Source organism: Fukomys damarensis, unplaced genomic scaffold (assembly GCF_012274545.1).
Source record: "Fukomys damarensis isolate Sample0158 unplaced genomic scaffold, DMR_v1.0_HiC HiC_scaffold_21, whole genome shotgun sequence".
In the NCBI taxonomy this organism is placed as follows: domain Eukaryota; kingdom Metazoa; phylum Chordata; class Mammalia; order Rodentia; family Bathyergidae; genus Fukomys; species Fukomys damarensis.
In genome coordinates this window covers 12,138,988-12,166,555 of record NW_022900933.1, presented here as the reverse complement: position 1 = coordinate 12,166,555, position 27,568 = coordinate 12,138,988, and the positions used below count along the sequence as shown (strand labels likewise).

At 40.9% G+C, this 27,568-nt stretch overlaps 1 protein-coding gene across 3 annotated transcripts in view; it reads left to right on the top strand.

Annotated features, from left to right (window-relative positions):
• Positions 1 to 26,848, top strand: part of Dcaf5 (DDB1 and CUL4 associated factor 5) — a 121,001-nt gene extending 94,153 nt beyond the window's left edge. For all 3 annotated transcript variants that reach the window (XM_010645353.3, XM_010645352.1, XM_010645354.2), the window contains exons 8-9: positions 16,637 to 16,764; positions 23,619 to 26,848. In XM_010645353.3, coding sequence (XP_010643655.1) covers positions 16,637 to 16,764; positions 23,619 to 25,385 — 1,895 coding nt within the window. In that variant the 3' untranslated portion in view covers positions 25,386 to 26,848. The remainder of the gene's footprint in view (positions 1 to 16,636; positions 16,765 to 23,618) is intronic.
• The last annotated feature ends 720 nt before the right edge of the window (positions 26,849 to 27,568 follow it).

Below are 27,568 nucleotides of genomic sequence, written 5' to 3'. Positions count from 1 at the left end.
TGGTGACTCTTAAAAACCCTAAGTGAGTAATCCCTCCTCCTTTTCAGGACTGCTCTCTGGAATGTTTCACTTTTCTATAAAGAAAGAATAGGAAAAAATTAGTATTGTGGGTTTTTTCCTCTCCCTGGTCATTTTCTGTAGTGCCTTAGAGTTTGGATCAGTACTACAGTAACAGCACAACAGACTGGGTGATTTAAACAACAGACATTTATTTTCTCAATTCTGGAGGCTAGAAGTCTAAAATCAAGGTGCCAGCAGTTTGGTTTCTTCTGAGGCACTGCTCATTGGCCTGCAGGTGTCCACTTTGCTGTGTCCTCACTTTTTCTGCTATGCGTCTGTATCTCTGGTATTCCTTCCTCCTCTTTCTTATAAGGCAGGTGTCTTCTTCCAGATGTTCTTCAGAGATAGTACCCTCAAGTTTATTTAGTAGTTCCTCAAGGAAATGATGTTGGTTCTTTTGCTGTACTGATTTCTCTGAAATCACCCTGCCTTTGTTTAAGGATTAATTTAAACTCTTTGGCTCATTGATTCTAAAGTGTGCTACATAGTGCTTCAGAAAGTACACCCAGTATCGCATAAGCTGTTTTGGAGGCCACAGAACCCATGATCTACTTAAATTAGAGATGGCTAGAAACCCATTGTTACCACACAGGTTGTGGCTGGTCCTGGGTGCTTGTGTTTCTGTGTACATAGGACAGGACCTTATGATTATTCTTGTTGGATTCACTAACTGGTTGTTGAGTTTGTTTTTTCTGTCTTTCTCCTCAGCATTACGTCATAAGTCACAGAAAATCTATCCCTTTGATTGTCATCTTGCTCTGCTTGTAACTAAAGCACCTTTTTAGACTATTTTTAGCAAGCCTCTGCTCATTTGAAGGTTGTCTTCCTGCCACTATTCTGACAACCCACCCACATTATCTTCTTTTTTCTTATTCATGAATCTTCCTCTTTTCTATGCTTTCTTGTTCTTTTTTTCTCTACTTCTGTATTCTTGATTATTTTTTTAATTAAAGTAATATGTGATTTTTAAATCAAATAATATTATAAAGTGTACTTTAGAAAACATAATGGTCTATCTAGGTCTCCCTGTAACACATTCATAATGTTTTTGAATTTTGGATTTTTGGACATTCTGTTGACTTCTATTATTAAAATTAGTTTCCCAAAAGAAGAATTTTATCTCCTACATGGAGGGTATTTGCCTGACAGTTAAAACTGGGGTTCAAAGAGCCTTATAAGGGAATGAAGCTGTAGGTCTAATAGTTTTGTATACATGTAGCCTTTTGTCAAATTCTACCCTGAGGTGTGACACATGTCCAAATTTTAAAGCCGCATTAGATCTATTTCATTTTGGTAACCTTCAGGCCTCTACAGTGGACCCTTGACTATAAACTCAATTCATTCACAAGGGCTGGTTGTAACTCAAGTTTGTTGTAAGTCAAGATTATTTTTCCAGCCTTGCAAGCACAAGGACCTGAGTTCGATCCCTGGTTAGAAAAAAAAAAAAAAAAAAAAAAAAAAAAAAGATTATTTTTCCCATAAGAAACAATAAAAATACCCATAATAGGTTCTGAACATCCTCCTTTAACCTTTTCATATTATAAAAGTATTGTATAATGTGCATAATTTACCAGAAACACCAATAATTTTCCTAGTGTATTCACCAAAAAATTATAAAATGTGCCTAGTTTACCAGAAACAATTTCATACTGTACTCAACATTCAAGTTGACAGCTTTGGCTTCAGGAAGGGGGCATGAATTGGAAGATGGTTATTGTTTGGAAGGAGAGTCTCTTCCCTAATAACATCAGGAATCTGGTTCTCTGGTGTTCTTTCTCTCCTTGGAAGAATCTATAGCCTGCTAGGACCTGCTTCTGGCTCACTGGGTCTCAACTTTTTCAGAACTAAAAATTGGCCTTAAGTTGCCTGTTTCTGTCTTTTCTTTAACACTGTTCTATAGCACCATGTGATATTATCATTAAGCAAGTGAATGCAATGATTGGCCTTTTCTCTGTCTTAGGTAGGACTTCTCTACAAATGTTTATAGCTCTGTCCATTTTCTCAGGATTTCCTTTAATTCAGAAGAAGAAAGAACTTTGCTGTACTGATTGTTGATACTCTCTCTTTTCTTCAAAAAGCTCCTCAGCTGCTATTCTCTGTTAGCCAGAAGTTGCTGAAGTTCCTCTGTAGACAGTTTCTCTGAATTCCACCAGTTCCTCGACATCACCACTATCTACCTACAAGGCTATGGACTCTGCTATAGTGAAAGTGTCATCAACCACAGGGTCAATTGAAGACTCAGGCTACTCTAAACAGCCTGCAGAGTCTCTTTCCTATATAATTTTAGGCTACCTTTCTTCCAGGCAAATCTCAGTGTCCTTAGAGAAACATTGGCCCAGAATTTGTCAATTAACCCCACACAAGAAAGGATGTTGATGTTCCTCCCAGAACTTTTGAAGTGTTAAATCTGCATCTGAGACCATCTAGAAGCACTTCAGCAACAGATCCTTGGTATATAGGTTCTTTTGTGGGAGGGGGGAGGTTAACAGGGGTCAAACTCAGGGTCTTGCACTTGTGAGGCAGGTGCAGTGCCACTGAGCTAAATCCCCCGCCCTATAGGTCTTGAGGTTGGCTATAACCTGCTTGTCCATAGGCTGCAGTAGAGGAGTTGTATTAGGTGGGAGGAACTTGACAGAGCTCTGTGGGAATTCTTCAGCCAATTCTTTCAAATCTCATGAGTGAGCAGGATCATTGTCCATGGTGAGGAGAGCGTGGAGTGATAAACCTTTGTCCTCTAGATATTTCTTAACAGTGGAACAAAAAGCTTTCTGATCCATTCAAGAAAAAGTACTCTTGTTACCCAGGCTTTTGCATTAGATCTCCACATGAACCCTAACCTGTTCTTCATGGCTTTATGTTTTCTGAACACTATAGGGGTCTCAGAGATAAACCAAGACAGGCTTTGTCTTGAGGTTACCACTCGCATTGGCACATAGCAATAAGGTTAGCCTATAGGCTTGTGGTCTGACATGTTCTTCTCTTCCTGAGTCATGAATGTTCTCCTGGCCTTTTTCTTCCAGAAAAGGCTAGTTGCATCAGAGTTGAAAACTTAATGAGAGCAAAAGCCATTTCTCTGTGTCATCGTTTTGAAGTGGTGTATGTAATTTCCAGCAGCCCTTTTCTCAGCACTGGCTGCTTCCCCATGGCTAGTTAGACTATGAACCTGAGTCCTCGCTTTAAAATTGTGAAACCACCCCCTACTGGCATGAAATGTTTCACCATTATCACTCTTTGATGGATTATCCTTTATGAGATCTGTATTTATAGTTCTAGCTTTTTCACACATTATAGACTCAGGCTATAACCTGCCATCTGGCTTTCATTTATCCACACTAATAATAGTCTATCTCATCTAATACTATTAATCATAACTTGCTAATTTGGGTAACACCCTTAGCAACAACTAGCTAGCTTCCTTGTTCAAATCTTTTCTCTCTAAAATTGTCAAAATGACAGATTTCAACCTGCTGTACATATTATCGAGATTGGTCACATGGACACCACTCCCATATTTTCCTTGTGATTGCTTTCTTTATCTTCTCTTCCTCTCTTAGCTTCTTTTCTAGCTTTTGGGGGGCCTTTTCCATAGCAGCAATCATAGCAATTATATAAAGCATTGACCGAAATAATGTCCACAAACATGTGCATCTGTGCTCAGACTGAAGCTTACGTACATTTTTCTGGTGTTGCGAGTCTTTGTCTACATGGCTGGCATTCGGGTCATAACTCTAGACTTCGGTCAAAAGTTGAAATTCCGGTTGTAACCCAAATTATGTGTGAGGCCGGTCGTAACTGAAGGGTTCACTGCACTTGTGTTAGGTGAGCATTTTCCTGGACAGGTGGGCTCCAGCGAGGAATGTGATGGCATAACTGCTCTTTGTACATGTTTCCAACTCATCTTGTTTTCAGCTTCTGTCTTCAAACCAGCTTTAGTAATACTTGGCTCTTCTCATTTTTATGTGTAATATCTCTTTCTAAATATTATTAATTCATAGTTTTAAAAAGTATTCAGCAAGCTAAACAAAGTATTTGAGGGCTACATGAAGCCCTGGAATTCTCACTTTGAAGGCTTTGATGGAGAAAGTCCTGTCAGGAAACTCCTAATCCAGCCTACTGCCTTTTTGATTTAAGACAATTATGGACTAATGATAAACATGTGTGCTCAATTCCCCTGTGTACCTGTTGAATATAATATAGTGAGGCAAGCAAATAGGGGGAAGCTGGCTTGCTGTTATATACTTGATGGTGTAATCGTACGTACTTAACTCTAGATGACAAGCGGTCTGCATTTATTGAATGCCTGCACTGTTTCACAGCATGTGAATTGCCATGAAAGTCCTGAGTATGAACCAAAGGCAAGGGCATCTTTTTCTCCTCTACTCTCTTGTTTGGAAAGACTGTCACTTAGTCTCTTTTTAAAGCTGTACATAATCCACAGAGAGATGAAATTTGTTTGTTTGTTTGTTTTTGGTTTTTTGAGACAGGATCTCATTATGTAGTTGAGAGTGACCTGGAACTCACTATGTAGTCCATGCTGGTCTTGAACTCACAGCGATCCTCCTGCCTCAGCTTCCAAAGTGCTGGGATTATAGACATGTGCCACCACGACCAGCTGAGAGATGAAATTTATTATACAAACAGTTCTGACTTAATGGGCTGGGTATTTCACATATAGAGCTTCATAGTGGGCTGAGGAGATTACTTGTAGATGTTAAGATCTATACCCATTGTAATACTTGCTGCCTGGCAGAATTAGATCACATTTCTTAGTTCATAAAAAATAATTATTTATTTCTAGAAGACCTTTTAAAATTAGAGGACTAAATAAGAGCGAGGAATTTTAGTGTGGCAGAGAAAAGGCCCACCAGAATGTTTTGTAATTCTGAAGGAGGTAAGAAGGGCATCTGTTTTGGTGGGGGGTCCCATAAAAGGCTGAATTTATGAGAAACCTGGATAACTTTCACCCTCCTTGCTTTCTGTAATTTTTTTATTCATTGTTTATTGGTACATTTTAAGTATATAATATGATAGCATTCATCATTGGGGATTTGTACCTTTACTTGATATATCTTGCCTCTTATTTTTTTTTTCCTCTTAAATTCTTTTATGGTACATTTAGGTATACAATACATTTACATTCATCATTAGGAACTTGTACCTTTGCATGATGTATCTTGGTTCTTATTTTTCTTTTGAGGTGGGGGTGAGACAAGGTCTCACTATGTAGTTGAGACTGACCTGGAACTCACTCTGTAGTCCAGGCTAATCTTGAACTCACAGCGATCCTCCTGCCTCAGCCTCCTGAGTGCTGGGATTAAAGGTGTGCCCCACCACGCCGGGCTTGGTTCTTATTTTTCTCCCATTCTCCTGCCCTCCCTTCAGCCCTTCGACCCTTCCCTACAAAGACTGTTTCTGGGTTGTTGTTTTTCTTCTTATATTTATTCCTTTTCCTTCTTTCCTTTCCTTTACCCTCCTACTTCCCCTTTGGACCTTTTCTTTCTATTTCACATCATCTATTATACTTTTTGAATTCAAGGAGTGAGCTGAAGACCAGCCTGAACCACATAGTGAGACTCTGACTCAAAAATAAACATGCAATGTGCAAAAAATTTTTTACCAGCTGTTCCTCAAAGGTCTAGAATATATAAAAAATTTAATATATAAAGAACCTAGAATATATAAAGAACTTAAAAAAAAAAAAGACCTCACAAAAATAAAGACCTAATAAAAAATGGGCATTGGAAATGAACAAACATTTCTCGAGAAATAGAAACAGCAAATGAACATATGAAAAAATGTTCAACATCACTGGTCATTTGAGAGATGCAAATGAAAACAACACTGAGATTCTCCCTTACCCCAGAAAGAATGGCTGCTATCAAGAAATCAACTAAGGGCTGGGGATTTAGCTTCAGTGTTTCCGGCGCCTGCCTTGCAAGCACAAGGACCCGAGTTCGATCCCCAGTACCCCAAAAAAAAAAAACCGAAAAACAACCAATAACAAACGCTGACAGGGTTGTGGGAAAAAAGGAACCCTTTTCCACTGTTGGTGGGAGTGTGAACTGGTGTAACCACTGTGGAAATCAGTATGGAAATGCCTCAAAAAACTAGGATTAGAGATCCATTTAACCCAGTTATTCCCCTGTTGGGTATCTCCCCAAAAGAATTAAAAGAATCACATCACAGAGATACATGTGCACCCATGTTTATAGAAGCACAGTTTGTAATAGCTAAAACTTGGTAAGAGCCCAGTTGCCTATCAGTTGGAGACTGGATGAAGAAAATGTGTTTTTTAAAAATAAAATGGAGTACCCTAAACCATAAAAAATGAGAAACTAGAGACATTTATAGTGAAATGGATGCATATTGAGGCCATATTAAGTGACAAATAGGACAGAAATGTGTAAATACTGAATAGTTTCTCTGGTGTGAGAAACTGAAAGTATAAATCTAATGCTATACTAACTGGATGAGCAATTTTAGGCAGGTTACCTAACAATATTGTCTATTTCATTTTCTTCTGTAAAATGTGAGATGCCCCACACTTATTTTATAGCATCATGTTTTAATTCAATAGTCTAGTGTTCTAAACATTAGTTATATTCAAATATAAGACAGTGTAATTGCTTGGAATAGTAAGATCAGTGTAGACCCACAATTTCTAAAACATTTTCTCCTTAATAACCTAGGGATAGAAGTAATAGATTTGGCACATGTAAACTATTTCTACTTCCCCTCCCTTTTCCCTACTTGTTAGAGAGGGCTTTAAGAGTTTTTCCCCCTGAGAAGCCTCTAAGACCTTCCTATTTATGGAAAAAAGTATAATGTAATAGCCTATGATCCATTCATCTTCTAGTTGGAGGCCTTAAAAAAGTGGTTTAATCTTGTCAGATTTGTATTTCTTCATCTGTAAGAAAGCATAATTACATCATCAGTAAAAATACCAACTCAGAATTATTGCGAGAGTACTTAGTAGCTACTCAGTGATTGTTATTCCTCATTAAGTCAGCTTTCTATTGAGAAATGGGAAAAAAATGTTCAAATGAGAAGGGAAACAGGAATGCTTGCTTCAACAGCACATATACTAGAAAGGGAACAAGGGAGGGTGAAAGGAAGGAGTGACAAGAAATAAAGGGAAAAATGAAAAGGAGGGGAAGAAGGGTTGAATGGAGGGGAGAGCAGTGGGAAAAAAGCAAGCTATATCATGTGGGTACAAATTACCTGTGATGAATGTGGTGATTGTGTATATCTAAAATGTACCAGTAAAAAGTTAATTAGAAAAAAAACAAGCTTTCTCAACTGGGCACTGTGACATACCCCTGTAATCTCAGCACTCAAGGAAGCTGATGAGGCAAGAGGATTAAAAGTTCAAGGCCACACTTGGGAGGTTGAAGCAGGAGGATCGCTGTGAGTTCGAGACCATCCTGGGCTTCACAGTGAGTTCCAGGTCAGTCTCAACTCTACAAGTTCAAGGCTAGCCTGGACACCATAGTGAAACCTGGGCTGAAAAAGCCAAAGTGTAGGAGGTATTTTTCCTTGAACCCACAGACTTCCCACAGAGCTACATCTCTACCCCTTTTTAATTCTAAGACAGGGTCTCTAAATTGCCGAGGCTGGCCTTGAATTTATAATCCTCCTGCTTCAGCCTTACAGAGCACTGGGATCATAGGTGTGCGCTGTTGTCAACCTTTTTTCAATGTTCTTTTGGGAAACTCCTTAGAGATCAAGACATTGTGCTTTGGTGCCTTCCTGGTTGTGTTGTTCTTACATGAAGACTGCTCTTAACTCATCAGTAGTTAAAAATGGTTCCCTTATTTGACAAGTTTTTCCTTGAATTGCAGGAAGCAACATGATTTTCACTGCCAAGTCACTGTACTCACTCCACTGGCTGCAGTCTGAGAAAGTAGCCTGGTAACAGCTGTAAATGGGTAGTAATGGGCCTGCATATGTGTTTGCTCTCTCCCTTCCTTTTTCTAGACATGGATCCACTCAATGTGTTAGACTTAGGCATCTGGTTTTTCTTCCCATGTAATTGGAAAAACAACTGCTTTTAATTGGTCACAAGTAGTTGGTTGCAAACACATGTAAAGTACATATGGTAAAAGAAGTCAGTATAATTGACTTTATGTACAATTAAGCATTGCTGCCTGTGGAGCTTTACTGGCAGCACTGTCTGTCTCCATCTGGTTTCTTTCATCTCCTAAGTGGTTCCATGGTCCCTAGGAAGCAGCCACTACTCTCTGAATTGTCAGTATCCTCAATTATATTTCTCTTTATGGTTTATGGTTTGAAACTTGAAGACCCTACAACTGCTCACTCTGGTCTTCTGGAAATGCTAAGAGGTTGTTTGAGTGTCGTCATCATCCCCACACCAGGGATCAAACTCAGGACCTTGTGCTTACGAGGCAGACGTGGTACCACTGAGCTAAATCTCTGGCCCTTGAGTATCTCTTATTTAAAAGGGAGAGAAGTAATCTTTTGCCCCTCATAGTAGTAAGCTCTTAATTCTTCCAGTAGAGTCAGGAATGAAATAGATTATCTCAACAGCTACTTACCAAACCTCATTTTAGCAGGTAATACCTTTAGCCTCCTTTGAGCTTCATTTCAGAGAAAACAAGGGGATTTACTTCAATTTGTTCATTTATAGAGAATCCCTAGATAAGACATTATGCAAAGCTCTACAGGTCATCCAAAAGATACTTTCTTGAATTCAAAGAATTTCCAGTATAACGGGAATGACAAAAGGGTACGCACACGTGTGCATGCATGCTCACACATACGCACTCAGTTTAAAAGTGGAATCTGAAGTCCATGTACAGAGGGCTTGAAAAGATTTTGGTAGATTTAGTATAGTTTTCATGTAATTAACATTGTAAAGTACCCTGAAGGATAAGTAGGATTTTTTTTTTCTCTTACCACAGTAAAATGCTATGAAGCAAACACCCAAAATTGGCAGCAGGATGGTAGAAACATAGAAACACTTGGGAATAATCCACATGGTGGTCAATACACCCCACAGATGAATACTTTTCCCCTTGCATTCTGTGGCCTTTCTTTCTCTCTCTCTGTCTCTCTCTCTCTCTCTCTCTCTCTCTCTCTCTCTCTCTCTCTCTCTCTCTCTCTTTTCCAGTAGCAGGGATCAAACTCAAATCTTTCACTTGTGAGGCAGGAGCCATGCCACTGAGCTAAATCCTTGGCTCTTCCCCCTGAATTCTGTATTCCACACTCTGATACAGTCACATCTTTTTGTTCACTCAACAAATATTTAATGAAGGGCTGGGGATTTAGCTCAGTGGTTTCTGTCTCCTGCCTTGCAAAAAAGTGTAAGGACCTGAGTTCGATCCCTGGTACCAAAAAAATGTGTGTGTGCGTGTGTGTGTGTGTATGTGTTGAAAATTTACTATGTGCTAGGGACTGTTCTACAGGTTTGGGATACAGAAAAGAATAACAAGCCCTGCCATGATGGAGTTTACATTCTAGCAAGGAAAACAGATAATAAATAGTAGACACAATAAATAAGATTGTATATTTGTTTAAAGCTTTTTAGCATGCTGTTGAAGAAGTAGAGCAGAATAAGAAGTCTAGGAAGTGATATGGTGGGGTGTGGTTATGGGAATGCAGTTTTAGATGGGATGTTCAGTATAGGCCTCAATGAGAAGGCCACATTTGAGCAAAGACCTCTAAGTGGTAAGAAAGGTATTCAGCAGTCTGGGAGAAGAGCATTTTAGGGAGACCCTGCACAAAAGTCCTAAAGAGTGTGGCGGGTGTGTTTGATAAATCAGAAGCCATTGGGCAGAGTGAAGGTGGGGTGAGTGGTAGGAAATAAAGGTGGGGCATGACCATTGTCCATGCTCATTGTTGAACAGAAGAACCAGATATGTTCTGATCTTTTAAAAAATTATTACTCTGGCTGTTGAGTTGAAGATAGGTGATAGAATTTAGGCTGCCAAAGAAATGAGGCCAGGGATTTAGCTCAGTGGTCCTGCTGCCTACCTTGCAAGTATAAGATCCTGAGTTCATTCTCTGGTACCAAAAAAAAAAAAAGAAAGAAAGAAATGAGGAGACTTGCTAACATTCTCATAGGTGAGTAGTACTATCTTAAACCAAGATAGCAGGGAGTGGATTCCAGATGTATTTTGAAGGTAAAGCCATCAGGATTTCCTAAAAGATGGGCTAAGGGAGTGGGTTACGTAGTTTGAGATGACTCTTAAAGATGTTAAATAATTTGGAACTGTGAAGTTCAAAAAAGATCTGGACTAGAAATAGTTTTGGTAGCATAGAGTTAATAATTAAAGCCATAAGACTAAAAATCACCAATCAAGTGAGTATAGCTGCTAAAGAGGACTGAGCCCTAAGGCGTTTCAGAGTTTTAGAAGTTGGAAAGAGAAGCCAAAAGGAGATCAAGAAAGAGTAACTTATGAGGTAGTAGGAAAACCATGGCAGAGGCAATTATGTTGAATCTTACATATATCAAATAAGATGAGGTAGGATGAAGATGAAATTAACCATTGGATTCTTTGTGAATATCCCATGCTATCATATGTTAAATTATCTGTAGTCCAAGAAAGTAATTTTAGATATGTGATATCCATTATATCATTCAAATAACTACTGTTACCAAAGTTGATCACCTTTCTATGTATTTCCTCACACTTATGCCTTATCAGTATGTTTTGCAACATTGCGAATGATAACTCAATGTAGATCTACCAGATCAAGTTGTTATAGGAAAAATTCTCTGTATCATATCTTGTATTTTTTTTTTTTTGGTACTGGGGATTGAACTTTGGACCTTGTGCTTGCCAGGCAAGTGCATTGCCACCTATCTACCAGATCAAGTTGTTATAGGAAAAATTCTCTGTATCATATCTTGTATTTTTTTTTTTTTTGGTACTGGGGATTGAACTTTGGACCTTGTGCCTGCCAGGCAAGTGCATTGCCACTGAGCTAAATCCCCACCCGTATATCTTTTTTACCTGAGTATGGAGATTTATATATATAGCATGCCTAGCAGTAGTTCTTCACTAATTTCTATTTAGCAATCACTTGTGAAGTCCTTCTTATATGCCCGACTTTATTACTGTCTTCACTGTGTCAGCCTTTAAATCTTGGAAAATTGAGGTTATTTGCCTCTGCTGAGGGCCAGTGCTCTTGATTGGAAATGTAAATTTTATCTGCTATCTTAATTTTTTTGTCTTTCAGCAGCTACTTCTAATCAGTTGCTCTATCCTCCACTGTTGCTTTCATATTTGCTCCCCACAATCTCAATGCTACTCAATATTTTCTTCAGTTCTCACAAAGGTTTTTTTAGGGGGGGGATACCCGGGATCAAACTTAGATCCTTGCACTTGTAAGGTATACAGCAGCACCACTGAGCTAAACCCCCAGCCCCTCACAAAGCTTTTTGTTCTAGCTATTAATTAATGGGTTACTAAGAAGGGGAAAATATTAAAATACTCTAACAAGAAAACCAATAATAATGTTTTGTCCAGGTTGTATTTGGTTTTTGGGGTTTTTTGTACTGGGAATCGAACTTGGACCCTTGGGTTTTCGAGTCAGACGGCGGAATCACTGAGCCAAATCCCCAGTCCAGGTTGTATTTGGGATTAAGTGTTCTATTCTGTAGTTTCGAGTGTCACTGAGGACTACTTTCCAGCATGATCGATAAGTTGCTATTAGACCCAGGCATCAAGAAATCCTGACTAGGGGCTGGGGATTTAGCTCAGTGGTTCCAGCGCATGCCTTGCAAGCACAAGGACCCGAGTTCAATCCCCAGTACCACAAAAAGAAATCCTGACTACATTGCTTTTAGCTTTCATATTGAAAGCATGGCTATTCTTGGAGCAAATTACATTGGTAAGAAAGAAGTTGGCCAGAAATGAGAGTGTTTTCTGATCCTTAAAAGTATGAGGAAAAAACCCAGTCCTTGGCCTAATGTAGTAAAAGAAGGAGAATAAGTAAAGAAAATAAGATACATTAGGATCTTCGTGCTTAGCTTCCTGTCTTGGTGGGGAAAGGAACAACCTGTGTTCTACCTCTCTTGTATCCTTTTGAAACCAAGGAAAGATGGCTACCTGGGAACTTTGGCTTTGACTTTTGAACAAAACCTTCAAAGAAAGGAGTACCATCTATTTGGCTACTCCAGCCAGAGCAGATGGCCCTAAGAAATGACTGTTATGTAGAACTATATAAACAAATAGCAGCTCAAGAATGAGGATGTGCTACTATATTCTTTGGTACTCATTCATAGTGATTATGTCATGGCTGGGGCCTTGATTCACAGACTTAGAAAGAACATTGAAAAGAGATTATGTAACTTATGATCATTCTTGGAAAAAATATTCCTGCCAAGCGTAATAATGCAGACCTATAATCTCAGCATTCAAGAGGAAAAACAAGCAAATGAATAAACAAACAATATTCCCTCTTTTCAGTTTGACCCTGCTGTTTTACTAGTGGTCTGGTGAGGTAGTGGAAGAAAAAAAGACCACAGATTCTTCCTGACTAGCATCTTGACTTTAGCCATTTCAGATTAAAGTAGAAACTATCTGGTTTTCCAAAGCTAGTAAAAGTGTATTCTTGTTAAATCATTGTGCCTAAAATGTACAGTAGAAGCTGAGTTCAATCATTTGAAACCCAGGAATCAGGAAAGATACCATAGAGAACCTCTTAAGGCCCATTCATTGCTGTGATTATGTGCATATAATCTAGGTTACTGTCTTCGTTCCTTTCTTGTTACTAGGTCATAATACCGACACCAACAAATTAAAGGAGGAAAGGTTTATTTGGCTCAGTTTGTAGAGGTTTCAGTCTATAGTTGGCTGGCTCCAAGGCAGTGTGGCATAGTAGAGGAGAAACAGCCCATGGCGCAGCAGATGGCAACAGCAGCAGCAGCTGTCTTCTTTCTATCCCTTTATATATAAAATTCCCATAAGGGATGCTAGAGATGTAGAACAGCTATAAATCGCCTTAGGTAGTCTGTTACAAGACACCAGAAAAGAGAGTCAGCTCTCTCATAAAATTCTAGCATCAGTAACTCACTACCTTAAAGGACCCCAGGATCTGAGCAACTCAGAGAATACACCTTGCTCAGAATCTAGAGCCTTCTCTATAAAATGCTGTCCCACAAGTGTCCCTGTCCCCATTCTCCCCACCCCACAGCCTCATGAGGACAGTAGGCTAAGCATGAAGGTCCTAACTTCTCTCCCCTTTTCTCCTTCTTTCACTACACAGGCTGCAAGCCTATTGATGGGTGCTCCCCACATCCAAGGTGGGGCTTCCTGTTACCCACACCCAGAACAAGGCTAAGCCAATCAGTGGACGAATCCAGTTATCACATCCTTAGTCTGTATTCATACACTCTAGATTCAGCCACCTCCAAAAGCCCCACCTGTGAGTGCATGAAGCCTGGGGAGACATGTAGATACAAGTCATAACAGTTAACCTTAAACACTTGGAGCAATAATTCTTTCTGTATCTGTTTTCACCACTACTCTTTTGTCTATTGACTTTGTCTTCTTTTTCACGCTTTCTAGTACCAGTGGTACCAGTTTGGGTGGGAAGAAGGAATAAAAAAAGCCCTCATATTAAAATTATTGCCAAAGCTAGGCACAGTGGTGCACACCTGTAATTCCAACTACTTGGAAGGCTGAGGCAGAAAGATCACTTGAGCTCATGTTCAAGAGCAGCCTGGGGGACATAGTGATACTCTCAAGAGTCGGGGGGAAGTAGCTGCCAAGAAGAAAAATCAGATGGGGTTATAGTTCATGGAAAAAAAAAAAAGGTTTTTCCATAGTCTGAATTTTCAGACATCGATACCCTTCATTTACTCTTTTAGATCTGAAAGTATAATTGTCCTCCCTATAATCTTTGACAGAAAGATTGGTTTGGTCAATAAACTTTAGTTCTGTACAGCTGATTCTTAAAGATGTGAGACCATCTATTTGTCTCCCTTTGGTGTTACTCTGAAACTGCTTTCTCCATTTACTAAGTATTTACTGTGCCTCCATGTCACTTTAGGTCTGATAACACAGGCTGTAAGAGCAAGAGGAAATAAGACAGACCCAGCTCTACTCTCATAGGATGTTCAGCAAAATGATGAAATATCCCATGATGATATTCTAGAGCTCAGGATACCATTGAATAGAATCTTTTCTCCCCTTTTAATTTAGGATTTCAAAGAAAACTAACCCATTTGCTAATACCAGACAGATTTAGATATCATTACAAGCCTCTAATTCCAGTCCTGTTCAAACCCTTTTATCTCCTAAAGGCAGTTGATATAGTGGAAAACATATTAGGATCAAATCCTGCCTCTGCTGTTTTTACTAGCTGTATAACTTTGGATAAATCACTTAAATTCTGAGTCACTTAATTCCTTTATTTGGAAGCAGTAGAATTAAACAAGAGGTCTGTAGTAACCCAAAGTTTCTTTGCTGGTCAACACCCTGTTGCAGAGGTAGTGGTAGGATTCGGATGTGAGAAAAGTAGATTTCAGAGAACCATAAGCAGAAAATCTTGTCAAATCAACCTGATCTCGAAAAGAAATAGAATAACAGAGCTCCTTTGGGTTCTTGTGATCCCTGTATTTAGATAACTATTTTAGATTCCTTAGATTCCTATGGATCTCTTTTTACTAGTTCTCTTTAGTTTTACTTTAACTACGCCCAAGTTGTCTCCTCCCCCATGTCATCCCAGGAACAGTATGCTCAGACTGTGAAGGGCCCTACACCCCACCCCATGGTAACCTAGCTCATTGTTTAACCTTTCCTGATCCCTTTTCTCCATTAAAAACCCTCCACTCCTGGGCCAGGGATTTCGCTCAGTGGCACCGCGCCTTCCTGAGTTAGATCCCCATTACACAAAAAACTCCTCCTATGTCCTCCTGTTTTTTTTCTTAGTGATTTATTAGCAAACTTGAAGCTATTGGACTGAGATATCAGTAGCTTTAAATGTATTATCATCCTGGATAATTCAAGTATTAATAAATTTAAATAGCAAATGGAAAGCTGAGCATGATGGTATGCCTATAATCCCAGCCTGGGGAAGGAGGAGTGAGTTTGAAGTGAGTCTGGGCTACATAGTATGTTCAAGACCATACGTACATAGTGAAACCCTATCTGAAAAAAAGGAAGGAAAAACATTACATTTGGGAAAACATTTAGGCAAATGACACAAAACAGTATAGTCTGAAATCTTTTGCCATCAAATCTTTTGCTTTTTTTTTTTTTAATATGTCCATTGTAATAGAGGGGGATCTCTTGCATGAGGCAGAAAAGGAGTTGTGTCAGGAGACCAAAACCAGAAGACAATGCTAGAACAAGATTATTTTAGGGAAGAGTTATTATTCTAGTCATTTTTCCTTTAGACACAAACATCAAGAAAAGTTTGGAATGAATGTTTGAAAAAAGTGGAGTGTGAGTGGGCTGGATGCATGTGGAGCAGAAACTGTACCCAGTGATAGTTTGTGCCCTCATGGTGCCATGCTCTTGGTAAGGACTGAGAAGCTATTCATTGATTACATAAATCATACACCTTTGTTTGTATCTGGATGCATCACATTTGCTGTTGGCCAAGGGCATAGTTGGCCTTATGTGTACTCAGCTACCGGGAAGCATCCTGGTTCAGAACTTGGATATATAGGTTATGGATGGATATGACATCATTACCAGTGGAGTTAAAGCTCAGAGTTTATCCCAAGTTCATAAGTGATGACATCTTTGGTCTGTATTTTAAGTTCCAGGCCCATGGTACTTTTTGTCATTCACTGAAGTAAAAGGGCTACAGGATGGTCCTTAAAATACAACTATCTAAAAGCCTGTTGACTTTTAGTCCACATAATGTATGTATGTATTATGTATGTATTTATTTATTTTTGGTTTTTTGAGGCATTGTCTCACTACATAGTTGAGACTGACCTGGAACTCACTATGTAGCCCAGGCTGGTCTCGAATTCACAGCAATCCTCCTGCCCCAGCCTCCCGAGTGCTGGGACAGGCGTGCGCCACCATGCCCGACCTCATACATAGTGTTTTTAAGGCTCTCTAATTTAAATTCTTAATATTTGGGCCCTGCTTATTATAGAAGTGATTCAAATCTCTTTTCTTTACCTTTAGTTTTCCCTGCTCTCAGGGGAGAAAAATGACTCTCTCCATTATTTTCCTAATGGGTTGTTTTTTGTTAGGTGGGTTTGCTTGTTTTTCTGTCTCCATCATTTGGGGCAAGTGGATCAGAGATGTCTTTTGTGCATTTGCATCATTGTCAATCACCCTTTTTTCTAAGGTAATATTTGGATTCTAACTTGAAGATCAAAAAGCTGAGAAATATTTGAAGTGGCTTTGGTATCATGGACAATGGAATTGCAGTGGGTGGGCATGTGCAGAGCTTATAAACTAAATAAAGGCTCTTAGGAAGCCATATGCTGAGGCATTTCATCCTTTCCATAGCAACTTTCTATGTAAAATTAAGCATTCTGCTGTCGGTATAGTTTAAAAAATTTTCAGCTCCTGTTAAGAGCTGTATATCTGCCATTATCTGTTTACTTTCATCCAATTTCTGTGTTCTTCTCTATTCCCAGGTGGCATTGGCAGGGTGGTCAATGGAGCCTTCATGGTGCTGAAAGGGCATCGATCTATTGTTAACCAAGTCCGATTTAATCCCCACACCTACATGATCTGCTCCTCTGGTGTAGAAAAGATTATCAAGGTGAGGCACCTTCCTATTCTGTCCTTTAGAGAAATTATTACAATTCACCATAAGAAGAAACTGGAACAATGTATATAAGACCTCATATCTGAACACACTTAGGTCTGTTAAATTTTTGAATGATTTTGACATATTAAAAAAATATTGGGAAGTTGTTATTAGAAAATGATTTAAACTTCAGAACTATTCTTTTTTTTTTTTTTTTTTTTTTTCTTTTTTGGCTTTTGGCTTTTGGCTTTTGGTTTTTTGTTTTTTGGCCCTATATCCCTGATCCAGAACTTTTTTTTTTGGTACCAGGGATCAAACGCAGGACCTTGTGCTTGCAAGGCAGGCAGTAGCACCACTGAGCTAAATCCTCGGCCTCACAACTATTTTTAATTGAAGAATTCTTGGTTCTTTTGGGACTATTTTTAATATATTTATTAAGTTTATATGTTTTACATGTGTCTCTTTTCATTAGAAATGCTGTTTGTACCTTTATATGTTACATAATTCCACAGAAAAGTCTAGATGGCCTTTCTTTCCATTGTTATAAATAGAACTACATATATACATGAATACATTTCTATATCTTATATGTGTATGCTTACATAGTTATGTAGATGCTTATATATATTCTTTAAAATACCCCTTTCATTGTGCATATAGGTAACTCTCGAACGTGGCTATTTTTATGATAGAGGCCATACAGGTCTCAGCTGGAGACCTTAAGATATCTGAATCTCTCAGGGCTGTTGGTCTAAAGTCATGTTACTTTCCAGTAGCCCTGTAACTCTAATTATTTAAAAACTAATCACTTCAGAAAACAAAAATCACTAGTCTGCTTTTGTTTTGTTTTTTGTTTGTTTGTTTGTTGTTTGTTTGCTTTTGTATTTTGAGATAGGGTCTCACTATATAGTTGAGACTGACCTGGAATTCACTGTATAGCCCAGGCTGGTCTTGAACTCACAGCGATCTTCCTGCCTCAGCCTCCCGAGTGCTGGGATTATAGGTATATACACCGCCATGCCTGGCAAAAAATCACTAGGCTGTGAAACAAACAGATGGTGGGTTCTAGATAACTACTTTGCATGCTATCAAATTTCCAGTGGCCTTTCATGTTGAATATGATGACTTCTGCTTTCTAAACCTCATCTGGAGGTAGCCCTTTAGTATACACTGTCCCACCATATCCACTTGACACTAATTGTTAATATGATTTTTCAGAACCATAGCTTAAAAAAAAAAAAAAAAAAACAAAAAAACTACTGCATGTAGATGTGATTGAAACTACTTGGATGTGAATACTAAATATACCAGTTGCGTATCACTTGAATAAACTTATCTCAGCCAAGGAATAGTTTTATAGCTGCAACAGAGGGGAACCCTACCTGGCTGGTATCCACACAGGGATAGTTCATGGCCCATCACTCACTCCAGGTGCTTGTAACCCTTTATCCACATATAAGAAACCTGTTACAGGAAAAATGATGAATTTGTAAAGAACTTGTAATAACTTGACTTTTAAGCAAGGATGAATGATATCCCCTCAAAAAGTTAATTCCTCAATTTTTTTCTTAGAATGATATAAGATTCAGAAGGAAAGTAACCTGAGAGAAGTTTCAGAGAAAAAATAAAAGCTGCTTTGTGATGACTTAGTAATTATTCTTTTCTTTTGTTTTTACCTATCCAAAGTTAAATGAAGGTGTATTTGATAATAGGAAATAGCTATCAGGTATAAATTATTGAAGCTCAGTATGGTGGCCTACAACTGTAATTCCAGCTTTTTGGAAGGCTGAGGAGAGAGGACAGCAAGTCTGAGGCAACTTAGTGAGACCCTGTCCCAGAATGAAAAAGATTGGGGCTGTAACTTAGTGACACAGCATCCCTGGTTTCAATCCCCAGCACCACACACAAAAAAGAAGGAAATAAAATAATGATGCCAGAGTTGGTAGTGCACACCCAAAACCTCAGTTGCTCAGGCTTGAGTCTAACCTGGGAAACATAGTGAGGACCCCCCCACCCCATTTCAAAAAAAGGGGGATATAACAGTCCATGGGTAAATATTTTTATTTGTCTTAGTCCAACTTCTCTGTTTAAGCTGTTTAGTCCTAGAGATCAGGGCTAACTTTCATGGCTGCACTTGTTTCCCCAGAGGGACAGAATGGGACTTCAGGAATTTTTTTACCAACTTTTCTTTTTACAGGTGATGAAATTTAAATTACAAATTATCTGCTTGAGGTCACACAGTTTATTAAGAGTAAAGCTAAGATAGAACCCGGTCCTATGTGCCACCACATTCACCATGCTAATGCAACAGCAATGGGCACCCTGCTTTGATCATCTTAGTGGTCCTTCGCTTGGGCAGTCATTGAGATGGCCCTGTTCTTTCCATTGCTTTCTCTCCTCTGGCCTATGACTAATGGGTTGGCACTGTAACATATCCTCTCTAGGCCCCTGATGTTCTCTTTCTCAGAGAGCTCTCTGCTTGGGCATCTCCTTTAGAAGAGAAATTCCTTTTTGGCTGTGCATTCTGGGATGCTTCTGTGCTGAGTCTCCTCAATTACTGTTTCGTCAACTGAAGTCCTTATCCTAAAGATCATATGTTGGAAACTAGCCAAGTTCTTAAGAAAGAGAAGAAAATATTTTCTCTGTGAGGTTATCCAGACAGCTCTCTGGAGCTTATTGCTCTGGGTTCCCATAGGAACCGGCAGGCATGTTTAGCCATTTGAAACTTAAATCTTATGCACAGATGACCATAGTGAGAGGGAAAGCAAAAAGCTTTGGAGTTCCCAGCTTCGCTGTCTCACAGGTATCTTCCCCATTCACTGTCTATTTGGGAATTATGCAGCATTAAAAGCATTACAGGTACCAGGCATAGTGGCGCATAACTGTGATACAGGGGGGTCATGAGTTTGAGGCCACCCTTGGCAGCACAGCAAGACCCTATCTGGAATTACCCAAAAGCCCTGCAGGAGGACTGGAAAGGAGATGGATGAGTCTAAGTGCAGTGCCGGCCTCGTCTTGTCTATTGGGATTCCTGCCCGAGCTTGTGCCTGTATCATCCTGAAAGGCCATTTAGTCTTGGCACCCTAGACTGTCTACCACCTATAAAGTGAGGACTTGCAACCCACGAGTGACTGGGGAATTACCTATGTCTGACAATTTCTATTTTAATAAATGTCACTTTGCTGATTGCTGCTTCTGAGAAGGTCAGTGGTTCAAAGAACATCGACAGTACTATGTTGTGGTCCAGCTGAAGACCTGTTTTTTACACTCCATTCTATCTTTTTCTTGTCCTTAATCTTCATTACCACCTTTTTAGCCTGGAGAAGAATCTGTGTTAACACCTACAACAGGTCTTATAGGTGCCCACATTTAACAAAAAGAGTTTGTGTTATAGTTAAACATGAGGCAGATCCTGGCATTTTCCCCCTAAAAGTGCAGTATTCGTTTATTTGCCCCATTATTTGTTATACATCTACTGTGTGCTATTTGTGGGGAAATGAGGATAAAGAAAGATGGTACAGTTCTCCCTATGAATTGATGACCCAGTAGAACAGAAAAGAAATAAAGACATTGAGAGATGAAGTGCGTACATAAGGGATATAAATAACCATGAAGAAGGGAGAGATTTTTCTCACTTGGGGTAATTATAGTATAGGTTAATATTTGAGCTCAATTTGGATGAATGGAAAGACTTCACAACAAGGAAGGACAGAAGGTGAGAAGAACATTCCAGGTAGAGAAAATGGATATTTATTTCATTGGATCCCCAAGGGTTTAATCAACGCTTACTATGTACCAGGAAGGCATTGTGATTATGAATAAAATGTTCAGAAACAGTGGAGAACCTGTTGAGAAAATGATCATGTTGGGCCAAAGAAAGGAAGACCAGAAAAGAGAAGGATTAGGATATAAGGCTAGGAAGGTAGGCTGGGCCAGCCCAGAGGGTCTTGGAAGCCACATTAGAGAGTGTAGCATGCCCTTCAGTATCAGTTTCGTATCTTACTTATGCATGTTTACTTGGTATATGAACAAACTAAATTTGGTGTAACAGTGCAAAGAGCAAAGAGGACTTAGAACTGCTACATCAAGCATGTGTGTCCTGGTCACTTGGTAGTACAAACACTTGACACAGTTTCCTTCCTTTTGGGTGATATTTGAATAAGAATTAAATAAACTTCATCCTTTTCTTCAGCAGCCCTTGTACTAAACTCTTTACTAGGCTTAGAGAAAAAGCTGTTGACTCTCTCCTTTTTCTCAGAACCTTACCCCAGGAGGCAAACCTAACCACATTTAGTGGGTAGCAGGAAGTTGTTTTTGTTTTGTTGTGTTGTGTTTTCGTGATACTGGAGACAGAACCCACTAGTGCTCTACCACTGAGCTATTTCCCCAGACCTATTTTTATTTTTTATTTTGAGACAGGGTCTTCCTAAATTGCCCAGGCAGAACTCAAACTTGCAGTCCTCCTGCCTCAGCCTCTGGGATTATAGGTGTGTGCTGCTGCCCCTGGCTAGGAAAAAAAAAATTTTTTTTTTTTTTTTGTCGTCGTTCTTCCTGTTCCTTTGATAACTTTTGGAGTAAAGAAATAAACAATTCAATTCACAAATAAACAATTTCACAAATGTTTGAAACTGATGTTTTAAAGATGATGACCAAGATAATAGAGACTTAGTATTTTTGATGTTCACATATCTCTTGAGAGTGGATCTAAAGCTCTCTGGTTACTGTATTCATTTACCAAAAGAAAAAGAAAGCTGGTACTTGTGGATTAAGTGATGTCATTTCATAGTTCTCATTTTTGCGGACGAGAAACAGATTTTCAGGGATGAAATCATTTGCTCAGGACCATAGGACATCACCATGTCAAAGGTTCCTGCCTCCTTCTGCAGCTCTGTACTGTCGCTTCCTTGAGGCAGTCCCTTGCTGCCTGGGAGTGCACTGGATTTCACGAATGGATGAGATCCATCAAATTCCCTGTGAGAGGAGGGAGCAGAGCCTTACCCAGGGTAGAGAAATAGCACACACATGGTCCTCAGCCTGTAACCTCGCACCTGTAATCTCAGCCTCTTCAGAGCCTGAGGCAGGAGTATCATAATGGAGGCCAAACCAAGCCACATTACAAGACCTTATCTTAAAATGTAAAATTTTTATAAAGGCCTTGGGGGGTAGCCTAGTGGGAGTGAGGCCCTGGGTTCAATCCTCAGTACTTCCCCCTTCCCCAAAAGCATAGTCCTGGCACTTATCTATGACTTTCCCAGAGTTTCGGAAAAGTAAGGATTTGGAGTCAACATTGTAGTTATTCTTCTGGTGATTCTTGAACACTTCAGAGTTTGAGAAACATTGTTTTAAAACTCCAGGGTGAGGGGTTGGGGATTTAGCTCAGTGGTTTGGCGCCTGCCTCGCAAGCACAAGGACTAGAGTTCAATCCCCAGTACCAAAAAAAAACCAAAAACTCCTGGGTGAGATTATAAAGCTAGAGAGGAGAAAACACCCAAGGAGTTGTGGCCAGGGAAAAAAACTGAAGGAAGAATGAATCTGAATTGGGAACTGGTGGGGAGAAGCAACTCTGCAAGGTTTCTTCAGCCCCCTTTGAACATGGAATCTCCCAGAAATTGCCATGTAACTCATAACAGGAATGAGCCTCAGCAAAGTTTTCCCACGAGGAGGTGAATTTGTCCTGATATCTTTGTGAAAACAAAACTTTTGTCTTGGAGGATGAGGAATGAGGAGCCACTGTTCCCTGGGTTGGATGCCATCTAAAGATAGATACCAGCCTGTCAGGCAAGAAAATCGCCTGGAATTTTATTGAGTTGTCATGGCTTCATGCTGAGGCAACTGAACTTCTCTGTGGACCAGTCTGGCAGTCAGGTGGAACTAATCATTCTCTGTTGCAGTGACAGCTTAATTACCATGAACTTGATTTTTGCATAACTTATCGAACCTATAAAGTTGGGCCTTTGAATCAGATGGACCTCAGTTGGAATCCTAGTTATGCCACCTTTTTGCTACTAACCAGGTGACTGACCAGCGAGTACAGGAGTGTTAGAGGATAGGACTACATCACCCCTCTAAGAGGAGTGTGTCTTACCTGTTCCTGCAGCTAGGAAAAGAGTTGGGGAGCAAGCCAGCAGCTCCCTGTTTTAAAGAACCCAGTTTCCTGGGTAACTGGTGTCTGCATGTCCAAGAGGGAACTGCAGTGTAGGCAGTTGGCTATTCTTATCAAGTTCCAGTAAGCAGTTCCCTAAAAACAGACATGTTGCAGTTGGAGAGAAGTGGAGCTCTAGATATAGGCTGAAATAATGTCACAAGAGGACTCCCTGCTGGCTGTTTTTACTTAAGACAAGTGGGACCTCTCTGGGCACAGTGTCCACCTTCTGAAAGTTTTCAGCACACTGGCAACCTTCAAAGAGGCATCCTCCATCCTCTGAGACTAAGATTGTAATTTACAAGGTACTAACAGAGGAAACTGAAGGGGAGAAGATTGTGGGAAAGATAAGGTGTGATTATCTTGGACCTAGAGACGTGACCTAGGTCTCTTGACATGAGATTATTCCTATGTTTTTCCCCTTACTCTGGAAACCTATTTTCATATGCAACCGCAACTCACCTGATAAGTCTGGTAAAGTTTTTTGTTTTTGTTTTTTAGACAGGGTCTTGCTATGTAGCCCAGGCTAAGCTGGAATTTGTGATTCTCCCTCCTCAGGCTGAGTGCTGGCAGTACAGCCCTACTGCTCCCACTATCAGCTAGAAAATATAAAGTTGGTTATGATGGGGAGGGCCTGGGGAAACCCTGCCTGGTGTTCTTTATCACCACCAGCTATAGCATCCTTTCCAGTCAGTTCTGGTTGTTTTTCTCTTCATCTGTGCAGATCTGGAGCCCATACAAACAGCCAGGATGTACCGGAGACCTCGATGGCTGCATTGAGGATGATTCCCGCTGCCTTTACACCCATGAAGAGTACATCAGCCTAGTGCTCAACAGTGGGAGTGGCCTGTCCCATGACTACGCCAATCAGTCTGTCCAGGAGGACCCCCGGATGATGGCATTCTTTGACTCCCTGGTCCGCCGAGAGATCGAGGGCTGGAGCTCAGACTCGGACAGTGACCTCAGCGAGAGCACCATCCTCCAGCTGCACGCGGGGGTCAGCGAGCGCTCGGGCTACACTGATTCGGAATCCTCAGCTTCTCTACCCCGCTCCCCACCCCCCACGGTGGATGAGGCCGACAGCGCCTTCCACCTGGGGCCCCTGCGTGTTACCGCCACACCTGCAGTGGCACCCACCCCACCAGCGCCCACCTGTGAGGACGCAGCCTCTCGGCAGCAGCGCCTCTCAGCTCTTCGGCGTTACCAGGACAAACGCCTCCTAGCCCTGTCCAATGAGTCAGATTCAGAGGAGAACGCCTGTGAAGTCGAGCTGGACACAGACCTCTTCCCCCGGCCTCGCTCACCTAGCCCTGAGGATGAGTCCAGCAGCTCCAGCAGCTCCAGCAGCTCTGAAGATGAGGAGGAGCTAAATGAGCGCCGCACTTCCACTAGGCAGCGGAATGCTGCACGGAGGAGGCAGAAGACACTTCGGGAGGAGAGGCCCGGTGCACCCACCAAGCCCACCAGCACCTACATTGGTGAGGACAACTGCGACTACCCACAGATCAAAGTGGACGACCTTTCCTCCTCCCCGGCCTCCTCCCCTGAGCGGAGCACTTCTGCCCTGGAGATTCAGCCAAGCCGGGCATCACCAACCTCGGACATAGAATCAGTTGAGCGAAAGATTTATAAAGCTTATAAGTGGCTCCGTTACTCCTACATCTCCTACTCAAATAACAAAGATGGAGAGGCCTCCCTAGTGGCAGGGGAGGCGGATGAAGGGAGAGCAGGAACCAGCCACAAGGACAACCCTGCCCCTTCTTCTAGTAAGGAAGCCTCTCTGAACACAGCCTTGGCCCAGAGGAATCAAGACCTGCCTCCGGAAGGCTGCAGCAAAGATGCGTGTAAAGAAGGGACATCCACTAGAAATCCCAGCAGTGGCTCAGGCCACGAGCATAGCAGCCACCCTCGGGCAGAGGCACCAGAGGGCACCTCCCAGGACACTAACAATGGTGGCTCTGTAGAACACTCTTTTGAAACAAAGAAGCTCAATGGAAAGGCCCTGGGCAAGGTCCTGAGCAGCCGGGCTGAAGAGCCACCCTCTCCCCCTGTCCCCAAGGCATCTGGCTCCACTCTCGGCACTGGATCTGGCAACTGTTCTAGGACCCAGTCTGATGACAGCGAGGAGAGGAGCCTAGAAACCATCTGTGCCAACCATAACAATGGACGCTTACACCCCCGGCCCCTTCACTCCCATAACAATGGGCAGAACTTAGGGGAGCTGGAGGCAGTAGCCTGCTCTTCCCCAGGACACTCAGACGCTGACCATGATAACTTGCCCCTGACAGGGGCTGTCTTACACAAAGATTGTTGTGGGTCTGAAATGACCTGTGAAACCCCCAATGCTGGAACGAGAGAGGACCCCACTGACACCTCAGCCACAGACAGCAGCAGAGCTGTTCATGGCCACAGTGGTCTCAAAAGGCACCGAGTTGAGTTGGATGACACAGATTCAGAGAATTGCTCCTCAGAGAAGAAATTAAAAACATGATAAATACAAAGGGAAAACAAAAAGCTACAAAAAGTAGCCTTCAAAAAATATTCTTGTTTCGTGAACACAGCAGAAAGGAAAAAAGTATTAAAGGCACATAAAACCAGGGCCTGAAATTTTGTGTCTGCTGCTGCTCCCTTCTATTCAATATTCAACCTTGGGTCTGAATGTCCAGCTGGCCATTGGCCTGTGCTGTGTTTGGAATGAGGAAAGGTCCAAGTAACTCCTTTCTGGTGAGACAAGAGCATAGTGCCCCTGTGCAAGGGTCTCTGAAAGTTATTGCTGAGACCTTAGACTTGTTCTCGTGTGCATGCGTGCGTGTGTGTGTGTGTGTGTGTGTGTGTGCGTGTGTGTGTGCACGCACACTGGCACTGCGAGCTCACTGTCTCATGAGACTTTTCTTTTTGTTGTCTATCAGCAAGGACCTGTGAGTCTGTAGTTTTTGACATCTTACCCTGTTCGCATGTTGTAGCTGTTCAGGTCTTAAGGAGGAGTGCATGATAGATCAGATTGTGCAGCCATTAAGTTGTAGGTTTATATCTCGAGAATATAAACAAGCCTTCAGCCTTTGGCTCAGCTGGAGAGGAAATCATGGTCCCTTTCTTAAACCTGCCATGTTTTGTCTAACACTTCTTCATTGAGCATATAATACGGAGATACTAAAAGTGAAGCATTTTCAATGCTGGCAAGCAGCACTTCAGATTCAAGAGCATATAGATGGCTGATGAATTTCATTGTTTGCAAGTTGAGCAGTGTTGTAATATGTCAAATTATGACTAGTCATGAATAACATGCTTTAACCAGTTAGGTGCTAGTTTCAAAGACACACTCAAAAGGTCAGGTGCTTCCTTGGCTCTGACTGATGGTGACTAGGCCTACTAAAGAAGGGGGGTAAGACAGCTCTGCAGAGCTTTGTGTCCAGACTACTAAAGTGGGTGTTAGAGGTGTGTTAATGAAGAAGTGTAGTAAAGACCAGAATGTGGTATTATATTCTTTTAATTCAACCCCAAACCATTGGGCAGAATTGGTGGGACTAGAGTCTTCCCTCAGGCTTGCAGTTGACAGAGGCTGTGGTATTCTAATTGAACTTTGCAGAGCAGTAGGCATCTCTTAAAGTGACAGATTCCTATTGAGTAAGAGACAGAGAGTGTGGGAAGAGGAGTCTTTGGTTTAACTCCTGGCTCCCAAAAGAAGTTCAGTTCTTTTGAAGTAGGTAATGTTTGAGGGGGAAAAGGCCAAAAAAGATTTTCAGCTTTGTGATGGTGGTGGTTACAGTCACTCAGTTATCAATGAAGGGTTGTATAAGACAGGAAGACCTAATAAGAATGGTCAGATGTCTTATTGGCACAAACATCAAGAAATCCAGAATAGTGGTGAAGAGAGAAAACAATATACTTTTCTTGAGTGCAAAGGTGCTAGGCAACTAGGAGCTTTATAAAAGAACAGGAGTTGTTGTAAGCCAAGAGGAGCTGCCGAGCTTTGTGGAAAGGAGGACGTGCCTAGTATATGTGTGATGGGCCTAGGTGCAAGAGCACTGTTTTAGAAGGCATGAAAGAGTGTGAGTAGAGTGGGATGTGTACAGTAAAACACCTGGACTTACTGGGGGAGTGGAATGATGATTCTGTAACCAACATTAGACTTGCTTTGGATTTATAATTAAAATGGTTCTATGATCTGTCTTTATTCACAGATAATTGTAAATTCTGGTTTTATAAGCCCAAGTTATTTTACATTTGCTTTCCAAAATGTATTAAATTGGAATTTTGTAATCCTTTATATACAAAAAAGATACAACCACTCAGTGTGTGTTTCTCTTCCCCTTCTTAGCATACCCAGTCCTTATGTTGTTATTTTGTTTTATGTTCATCTAATCAGCAGGTAGTGTCTTTTGACTTCTCTAAAGACAATCCACATATCTTCTTGGAGTGTAAAGAAGTAGCATTCCATTTCCTTGGGAACTAGCTAGTGGTAGTTACAGTTCTAGGTGGAAAACTTAGTCTTTCATTGTAAAAGTGTTTATCTCATTTGAGTACTCAAAAGAGAAGTCAGAGTTCATTTTGATTAACTTAGAAGCCAAAAAAAGATCACTTTTAGAAAGGATGCTCCCTGGGATAGGCTGGGAAATGGTTGCTTCTGCAGCCTCTCTGTCCTCACTTCAAAGGTGTGTGTGTGTGTGTGTGTGT